Source organism: Sorex araneus, chromosome 2 (genome assembly GCF_027595985.1).
Source record: "Sorex araneus isolate mSorAra2 chromosome 2, mSorAra2.pri, whole genome shotgun sequence".
Classification (NCBI taxonomy): Eukaryota; Metazoa; Chordata; class Mammalia; order Eulipotyphla; family Soricidae; genus Sorex; species Sorex araneus.
The window spans coordinates 243,361,766-243,371,532 of record NC_073303.1 but is presented as its reverse complement, the minus strand read 5'-3'; the positions used below and the strand labels follow the sequence as shown (position 1 = coordinate 243,371,532).

At 60.3% G+C, this 9,767-nt stretch overlaps 1 protein-coding gene across 1 annotated transcript in view; it reads right to left on the bottom strand.

The window, feature by feature from the left end:
• Window positions 1–574: 574 nt before the first annotated feature.
• PALM (paralemmin) overlaps window positions 575–9,767 on the bottom strand; it is a 47,426-nt gene continuing 38,233 nt past the window's right edge. The window contains exons 3-6 of the mRNA XM_055124897.1: window positions 5,159–6,873; window positions 3,753–3,880; window positions 2,252–2,290; window positions 575–1,715 (exon numbers count right to left, since the gene is read on the bottom strand). Coding sequence (XP_054980872.1) covers window positions 1,626–1,715; window positions 2,252–2,290; window positions 3,753–3,880; window positions 5,159–6,845 — 1,944 coding nt within the window. The 5' untranslated portion in view covers window positions 6,846–6,873 and the 3' untranslated portion in view covers window positions 575–1,625. The remainder of the gene's footprint in view (window positions 1,716–2,251; window positions 2,291–3,752; window positions 3,881–5,158; window positions 6,874–9,767) is intronic.

Here is a 9,767-nt window from a genome sequence, read left to right as displayed (position 1 = left end):
GCTCCACAAAGGGGGAGTGCGCGCCCAAGGCCCCGAAACTGCCTTCCTGAGAGGGGGGACCCCCATACGCTTCCAGGGACTGAGTCCCAATTACCACTGGCAAGAGATCAAACTTGACCCTGGAGGGTGCCCTACTGCCCCCACCCCCAGCCTCCTCCCTCAGTCTGTCTCTTCAGGCCCCACCCTCAATCCCCAGCCATGCCACAACTATTTCCGGCCACCGCTTCCTGGGCCTGGCATGACCCTTTTTCCAGAAAGTTCTAAAAATAGTTGCTGTGGTCTCCCCTGCCCCCGACAGCTCTGGGGACAACGCCCAGCCATCGTCAGTGTGTGAGGGGCACAGTTGTCACCAGCTGTGCCCGGGGGGGGGGGGTGCAGGGAAAGCAGCCGGGCCCCGAGGCCAGCATGGAGGGGCTGCACAGCGACTTCACAGGCACAGCGGCCCTGGCAAACCGAGGCAGTGGGCAGAGATTGCGCCCCACCCCCCTAAGCTGTAGTTCCAGGGCATGACCCCCCCAGTGCCAGGACACAAGACAGCCAGCTACACAGCGGGCGTTTAATAAATGTAGTTGGAACGGTGGAGGTGCTTGGGGCAGGGGGCTGCTGGGGTCGGGTCCACAGGCCTGGGTGTCCTGGGGGACAGGGTCAGCATCCTGGAGCAGTGGCTGCCTCCCAGAAAGTGCCAGCCAGAGGTGGGAGGCTCAGGCTGAGCATGGGGTGAAGCAACAGAACTAGCCCCCCTTCCTCGAGCCCCACACCAACCTCTGGGCCCCCCAAAGGCTGAAGCTAGCAGGGAGCAGCACGGAGACATTGAGAAACCCCAGGTTGTGGTGGGGGGTTAGGGTGGGGGGGGACATTCCACATAGATTGGGAGGGGGGGTTGGGGGCGTCACACCCGGAGATGCTCGGGGCTGACTCCTGGCTTTGCACTCAGGACTCACTCCTGGTGGTGCTTGGGAGACCCCATGGGATGCCAGGGATCGGATCTGAGTCGGCCGCGTGCCAGGCAAACGCCCTCGCCGCTGTTCTAAGGCTCCGGCCCCGGATCGAAGCTGCTTACAGATCCAAATGGGTCCCCCAGCAGACCTGCTGTACCCCTGGTACCCCCAGCTTTCAGAGACGCCCTCTGGCAGCTGGGATGTGGAACAGGGGTGGGCAGTGACCGGGCGAGAGGGGAGCTGGTTTCTTTCCTTCTTGGGCCTTGAGTTGCATTTGGCAGTCTCAGAGGCAGAAAAAAACGTCCAGCAGATTCTGCCTCGTCGGCAACAAGAGCGTGGACCCAGAAAGCAGAATCATTTCTTGCCAGGAAAAGCCAAGAACAGAAATCGCCGGGGCGTGGCCATGGGGGCGTGACCAAAGCAGGCGTGGCAAGGCGGGGGCGGGGCCAGGCGATCACGGGGTCAGGATAGGGCGTGGTCATGGGGCGGAGAAGAGGGGCGTGGCTGTCAAGGCGGGGCCAGGGTTGGTAGGCGTGGTCATATAACAGTGGGGGCGTGGTCAGTGTGGAGCAAGGCGCGGGCTGACTCTGGTTCCGTGGCTCTGCTTTTGGTGGGCTGCAGAGCTCACATCGCGGGGCGCATTTGCTGGCAGTCGGTCCTTGGCAGTTCCCACAGGGCCTGGCGGCCTCAGTCCTCATCCTCACTGAAGTAGATGCCGGCTTCCCAGCGCTGTGCCATCAAGCTCTTGTGACGGGGGACCCGTGTGGACTCCAGAATCTGCAGGAGAGGGGCCACGGAGTCCCCATCAACATCCTGGAACCCTCCTCCCAGCACAGACGGAAGACTCAGAGCAGAGGGCGTCTGCGGTGGCGATGGAGGCCAGGCAGAAACATACCCTCCTCTCTTTCACACCGCCTGCTCCTTGTCATACAACCCAGACAGGCTGAGCTGAACTCTGCCGAAAGGAGGTGTTTGGTTCTATCTGGCCTTTTATTGTTTGGCATGCCCAGCAGTGCTCAGGGCTGACTCCTGACTCTGTGCTTAGGGTTCACTCCTGGAGGGACTCAAGGGACCCTGTAGGGCGAAGGGATTGAACCCAGGTCTGCTGTGTGCAAGGCAAGTGCTCTCCTCTCTGTACTGTGCTTCTGGCCCTGTCTGGCCTTTGGGACTCAGGTCCAGGAGGACCCCAGCTGGGCTCCTCAAATCAAATTCACAGAGGTCCCCTTGCTCGACTACCGGTTTCTGAAGCCCCCCCAAGTCACGGGGCAAAGGGGTACAGGCTCAGTCCCCCGCCCTCCGCCTTGCACACTCACCTCTGAGTTGACATAGTCCGAGGGATTGAGGCCCGCATACTGTGGGAACAGAACACGTATCAAGAAGGGGGTACAGTTCCAGACCACCAGCCCACCATGGGCTCAATGCGGGGCACACTTGGTCACTACTGGGGCGCAAAGACAACCCCATCTTGTTTTAGTTTGGCACCACATCCGGTGGTGCTGGGGATCACTCCTCGTGGGTCCGGGGGACCCTAGAGGGTGCTGAGGATGGACCCCAGGTCAGCCGCCCACTAGGCGTGTGCGCTCCCCTTTGTACTCTTTGCTGTGGTCCCGGCTGGATTCTTTCTACCTTCCTCTTCCTCAAAGCTCTTGCTGTGCTGTGCTGTTCCCTCATGCTGTTCCCCCTGTCAACAATTTCCATTTTCTTCCCCTCACAGGCCCTGCCTGCACTTAGAAATTGTTCCTGGCAGTGTTTGGAGACCCTGTGGGGTGCCAAGGATCGAGCCTGGGTCAGCTGTGTGCAGGGCAGCTGCTCTCCCTGCTATACTATGGCTCCGCCCCTCTGCTGCCAGCTCTGGGGTCGGAGGTCATGCCTGGCAGTGCTTGGGAGACCCTAAGGTGCTGGGGATGGAACCCTGGGCTGTGGCATGCAAAGCTCCAGCTCATCGTTTTTTTGTTTTGTTTTGTTTTGTTTCTGGCATTTTTTTGGGTTTTTTGGGCCACATCCAACAGTGCTCAGGGCTTATTCCTAGTTCTTCATTCAGGATGACTCCTTGCTCTGTGCTCAGGGATTACTCCTGGCAGTGCTCAAGGGACCCTACAGGATGCAGGGGATCGAACTCAGCTTGGCTGCAAGCATGGCCAGTACTCTACTCACTGTGCTATCTCTATGGCCCTTCATCTCTATTTTATTTTATTATTATTATTATTATTTTTTGCTCTTTTGGGTCACACCTGGTGATGCTCAGGGGTTCCTCCTGGCTCTGCACTCAGGAGTTACTCCCAGTGGTGCTCAGGGGACTATATATATATATATATATATATATATATATATATATATATATATAACCACTCTGGGCCCTCATCTCTATTTTATATCACTCTCCCCGTCCTCCTAATAGAATTCTTCCTTAGGGGGAGATGACCTCACCGTGGGGAGCCTGCTCACCGGACTCCGAGAAGCTCTCCCTCCATCTCCCCGAGGAGAAACTGAGGCACCGTGACTCCAGAGCAGTGGACCATATCCACCACTGGCGTTCAGGTCAGGCCAAATCTGCATCTCTTCTGTTATTTTTGTGTGTGTGTTTGTTATTTTTTGCTTTTTGGGTCACACCTGGCGATGCACAGGGGTCACTCCTGGCTCTGCACTCAGGAACCACCCCTGGCGGGGTGCTCAGGGGACCCTATGGGATGCTGGGAATCGAACCCAGGTCGGCCGCGTGCAAGGCAAGTGCCCTACCGGCTGTGCTATGGCTCCAGCCCCTCTTCTAGGGTCTCTGGACTCCACCAGGGGGCGCTAGCGGGGCTGTGGACTCACCCAGTGATCGTTGCTCCTTTGCCCCATGGACTCAGCCGCCGGGGCCTCCGCTGTCCACACCAGGCCCGAGTGGAGGCGGATGGGGGAGAAGGTCAGGGGCTCGGAGACCGAGTAACTGCCTGTGATACCTGTGAGAGTCGGGGGGGGGGAACATCATGGGGGATCGCTGGGGACTTTTATTTTGTGAGGGAATTGTGCCCGGTGGTTCTCAGGGTTTCCTCCTGGCTCTGCACTCAGGATCAGTCCCTGCGGGGCCCTATGGGGTACCGGGGATCGAACCCAGGTCGATCACATGCCGGGCAATCTGCCCTTCCCGCTGACCAATATTCCGTCGTTCTGGGGACTTATTTTTTCTTTTTGGGGGGTCACACCCAGCGATGCTCAGGTGTTCCTCCTGGCTTTGCACTCAGGAATTACCCCTGGTGGTGCTCAGGAGACTATATATGGGATGCCGGGGATCGAACCAGGGTTGGCCAGGTGCAAGGCACTGTACTATCACTCCAGCCCCCCTGTCCTGGGGACTTTTGAGAGTAGCAAGTGGGTTAGATAGTACCGAGGAAGTTTGGGCTCAGGCTGAGAGCGGGACCTTGGTCAGCTTTCATGTGGCGGCCCCAAAGCAGGACAGCCAGCTCCCAAATCCAGGTGCTGCTGCTGTTGTTACTGTTTGTGGGCCAACCTGACAGTGCTCAGGAGTTACTCCTGGCTTTGTGTTGTGTTTGGGGTGGTGGCAGGAATTGAACCAGAGTACTCTCACTCTCTCTCTCTCTCTCTCTCTCTCTCTCTCTCCCTCTCTCCCCCAGCGGTGCTCAGGGCTGACTCGAGGCTCCGCATTCAGGAATCACTCCTGGCAGAGCTAGCTCATGGAACCTTATGAGCCGGGTTGGGGTGCCGGGGATCAAACCCCGGTTGACCGCATGCCACCTAAAGCCTCCTCCCCGCTGTGCTATGCTCAGCCTCCCCACTCCTTTCATTTCTCTCTCTCTCTCTCTCTCTCTCTCTCTCTCTCTCTCTCTCTCTCTCTCTCTCTCTCTCTCTCTCTCTCTCTCTCTTTTGTCACATCTGGCGATGCACAGGGGTCACTCCTGGCTCTGCACTCAGGAATTACTCCTGGCGGTGCTCAGGGGACCATATGGGATGCTGGGAACTGAACCCAGGTCGGCTGCATGCGAGGCAAACGCCCTACCCGCTGTGCTGTTGCTCCAGACCCTCTTTTTCTCTTTTTGCTTCTCGCGCCGGCGGTGCCCAGGGCTGACTCCTGGCTCTGTGCTCGGGGAATCACTCCTGGCAGTGCTCAGAACCCACACCCCCATCCCCGACATCCCCCGGACCCTAGGTCGGCAGCGACCGGATTGGAATCTAGGCAAAGCGCCTTTGGGCTCTCCCGCCCCGTCCAGCCCGCTTCTTACCGGACGCCCGGGAGGAGCTCCTGGAGTCGGGGTCACTGTCCCCGAAGTCGGGGCTGGGCGAGAAGACCTCGGGATACAGGGCGCTGCGCCGCTCCTCCTCCAGCTCCCGCTCCCTCCGCAGCACGTTCTCCACTTCCCTCTCCAGTAGCTCGGACGACTGGGACCGCTGCAGCTTCCAGGCTGGGGCGGCGTCCCGGGGGGCGGCGTCCCGGGGGGTCTCCTTGCGAGGGGCCACCGCCGGGACCCCGAAGCGCAGGGGCCGCAGGAGGAAATACTTCTTTTTCACCACCGCCCCATCGGTGGTTCGACGGGGTCCCCGAGATCCCTGCCCGCTGCCTTCCTCCTTGGGGGGGCCCCAGGACTTCCTAGAAGATTCCAGGGCCGGCCCCCAGGAGCCCGGCGCAGGGCCCTTGGAGGCCTGGGCGGGGCCGGCTCTGCCCGCGCCCGAGAAGGAGGAGGAGGAGGAGGAGGAGGAGGCCGGGGGCCCCGGGAACCTGGGCGGGGAGCTGGGGCTCAGGAAGGGTTGGTAGGCGTCGGGGGAGATCCGCTGCACTTTCCTGGTCCCGGGGCCGCGTTCCGGGGGCGCGTCCAGGAGCGAGTCTGAGCTGCGGGCTCTCCGCAGCAGCGCGGGCGAGGGGCTCTGCGGGGGCGAGTCGGGCGTCAGGGCGCGGCCCAGCTGCTGCTCGCGGTGCTCGGCCTCGCGCTGCGTCTCCTGCGCCATGTCCCACTGCACGTAGAGGGACGCGCGGCGGCGCTCGGGGCGCGCGTCGGGGCGCACGTCGGGGAGCGCCAGCAGCGCCGGCCGCGCGGGGATCTGCACCAGCTCCTGGTGGCTCGTGGAGCGCTGCATCCCCCTCTGCTCGCGCAGGTCCGCCTCGCGCTCCAGGGCCAGCCGGATCTCCCTCTCGATGGGGGTCTCGGCGGGCGCCGGCTTCTCCTGGGGCGTCGGGGACGCCTCCCGGGCCCGGGGAGTTGCCGCCCCGTCTGACCAAGGCGCGCGCGCTCTCTTCTCTTCCGTGGGCGTGGGCGTTTTCCTGGGCGGCTGGGCGGGGGCCACCACCTTGGCTTCGGCCTCCGGAGGCCGGTTCCAGGCCTTGGGGGTCTGGCTCACGCGCGGGGCCGCCCCCTTGGACTGGGGCGCCGGTGGGATCCCCGAGTTGGCACGTTCCAGATTGAGAAATTGTTCCCGCGCCGCCCAGAAGTCGATTTGCTCCGTGTCCACCGCGCTGTCCTCCAGGGCTGTGGGTTTGGCGTTTCTGGGCTCTCCGGAGCCTGGAGCCCGGTACCCCGGGGATGTGCTCCTTCTCAGCATCCCCTGGTCCTGGGGTTTTGCCGCCCAGAGCTCCCCGTCTTCCAGGTGACGACGAGTCCCGCCAGTTGAGACACCCCAGAAATGAGCCTTCACCTCTTCCTCCTTGTCCTCTTCGTCTTCCTTCCAGGGGCGTTGCGGGGCCCACTGGCCTTCGCGGGTGACCCAACGGCGGTAGGTGGTCCCCGACCCGGCCATGTCCAGCTCAGTCCTGGCCACCCTGGGCCCCGCCTGCCATTCATTCTCCTCCCAGGGGCCGCCCTCCCGCCCGACGCCCACCAACTCGTATGTGTAGCTGGTGTCGCCGTCCAGGGCCAGGCCCGAGATGCGGGCGAGGTAGGGAGAGTTGAACAGGGGCTTGCGGGTCACGCGATCCATCTTCTGGGGTGAGGCCACGCGGGGTTTGCTATGGGAGGAGAGAGCAGAACCCGGAGTCACTGGCCAGCGAGCGTGATGGTACAGTGGGGAAGGAAGGCAGAGGGAGGGGCTGGCCTTGCACACAGCCTACCCGGTTAGATCTCGGGCACCCCATAGGTCTCTGAGCCCTGCCAGGAGTGATTCCCCTGGCAGGGAGCCAGAAGTCAGTCTGCATGTGGTATGTGCACACACGCATGCACACGCGTGCCTGCATGTACATAGCACATATGCACACACGTGTGCATGCTGAGCACCGCTGGGTGAGGTCCTAAAAACAAAATTGGGGCTGGTTGGGGCCAGAGTGACAGTACAGCAGGGAGGGCACTTGCTGTGTTTTATCTCTGGCATCCCATAGGGCCCCTCAGAGGCTGGAGAGATAGCACAGCGGGGAGGGCATTTGCCTTGCACGTGGCCGACCTGGATTCGATTCCCACCATCCCATAGGGTCCCCTGAGCACCACTAGGGGTAATTTCTGAGTGCAGAGCCAGGAGTGACCCCTGTGCATCGCCAGGTGTGACCCAAAAAGCAAAAAAAAAAAAAGCCAGGAGTGATCCCTGAGTATAGGGCCAGGAGTAACCCCTGAGCACTGGTGGGTGTGGCTCAAAAATTTAAAAAAATGGGGCTGGAGCAATAACACAGTGGGTAGTGGGTAGGGTGTTTGCCTTGCACGTGGCTGACCCAGGTTCTATTCCCAGCATCCCATAGGGTCCCCCAAGCACCGCCAGGAGTAGTTCCTGAGTGCAGAGCCAGGAGTAACCCCTGTGCATCGCCGGGTGTAACCCATAGAGCAAAAAAATAAAAATTTTTAAAAAAGCCAAAATGGAGGCTAGAGGGATTGTATACCAGGGAGGGCTCTTGCCTTGCACATAGCTGACTAGGGTTCAATCCCCAGCATTCCAAGGGGTCCCCTGAAGTCCACCAGGAGAAATCCCTGAGTGCAGAGCCAGGAGTAACCCCTGAACATTGCTGGGTGTGGTCTCCAAACAAAACCAACAGGAAAATAATAGACCTGGGGCAGTGCCCAGTTCTCTGCGGGCAAACTTCCGCCCCAGCGTCCTCTACCCGGGGATCAGGGGTGGACCTGGGCCCCTGTCTGGCGGATGAAATAAAATTGTCGGAGGCCCCAGGAGCTAGTTCAGGGTTTAAGGTGCTGAACTTACAAGTGGCTGACCCAGGTTCCATTCCCCAGCACCCCTTGCAGTCCCCCAAACACTACTGGGAATGAACCCTGAGCACAGAACCAGGAGTCAGCCCTGAGCACCATGGGGTATGACCCCCACACACACATACCCAAAAAGAAGAAAAAAATGTTAACTCATGGGACATCGCAATTCATTGGAAAACTGGGGCTTCCTCTATTCATACCCCAGCAGGCTGGGGGTAGGTGGGTGGGTGGGTGGGATGAAGTCTGTTGGGGGCCATAAGTGACTCCCCTATGGACCCAACCTGCTCCAGAGCAATGCTTCCCACCCCCCACCCCCATCTCGTCCTGATCGTGTCACCGAGCACCTAGACCCAGCCAATCCTGATCTACACACACACACACACACACACACACACACACACACACACACACACACACACACGCACACGCACACGCACGCACGCACACACCCTAATTACTCAGCAATTCACTTCAGGTGTATCTGATACAGAAGGGGCCCTACCCCCCCTCACCTCAGCCCCCCTTCCTGCCCCCACTCCACCCAGCCTGCTGTGTCCAGCTCCCACGCCAATCTTTCTCTCTCTTTTTTTTTTTTTCCTTTTTGGGTCACACCTGGCGATGCACAGAGGTTCCTGCTGGCTCTGCACTCAGGAATTACCCCTGGCGGTGCTCAGGGGACCCTATGGGATGCTGGAATTCGAACCCAGGTCAGCTGCGTGCAAGGCAAACTCCCTACCCGCTGTGCTATCGCTCCAGCCCCCATGCCAATCTCTAGTGTCCACACCAGGACACACTTTCTTCGACTCTCCCGGACACAGGTGCGTGACTGTGCTCCCCTTGGGAAAAGTTCCCGAGAAGTTTCCCTCCAGACTTCCCCTCCCTGAGGGATGGGGGGAGGGGAACAGGGATGAGAGGGCGGTGCCTTCTAAGCCTGTTCCCCGAAGCCCCCACCCCCAGCGCCATAAAGTCAGGTGCCAATGCTACTCTCCAATAGAATGCCTTGATCCTTGGCCTGTGTGCTCCCTCCCCAGTGTTCAGCTTCTTGCCGAGCCAGCCTGGGTTCGATCCCTGATCTCCAGTTCATCACCTGCTCCCGTATCTCCAGGGCCCCTGGCATCTCCTGGCCCCTGGCCTGGGGCACTCAAGGCTGCCTCCAGCCTCCCACATTTCACTGAGGTCCTCCCCCTCCTCTTCTGGTGCCAGAGACCCTTATTTCTTCATCTCCTTAAACTGCAACCCACAGGTCACCTCCTCCAGGTAGTGCCCCCAGACTGCCCCTGCCTTTTTTTTTTTTTTTTGCCCCTGCTTTTGAACCTGGCCCCTGACCGCCTCCCCCCCCTCAGGGCCTGTTCTGAAAAATCTCTCTTGGCACTTGTGCACTCGGGAGAAAGGTTCTGAGAAGGAGGACTGTGGGCCAGAGAGACAGCAGCTCGGTGAGCGGGAGCCCGTGCTCGGCAGACGAGAGGCCCTGGGTTTGATCCTTGTCACAGTCCCAAAGCACCATCTGGCTCAAGCATCGAGCCATCAGCACCCGGTAGGTACCACCTCTGGGTCAAGTATTCTAAGAGACTCCTGGGTTCCTCCCTCCTCCCACCGAAAGATAGAAGAAGCAGGGCAGGAGCAACAGGACAGCGGGGAGGGCGCTTGACCAGCATGCAGCTGAACGGGGTTCAATCCGAGATACCCCATAGGGTCCCCCTAGCACCGCCAGGAGTGA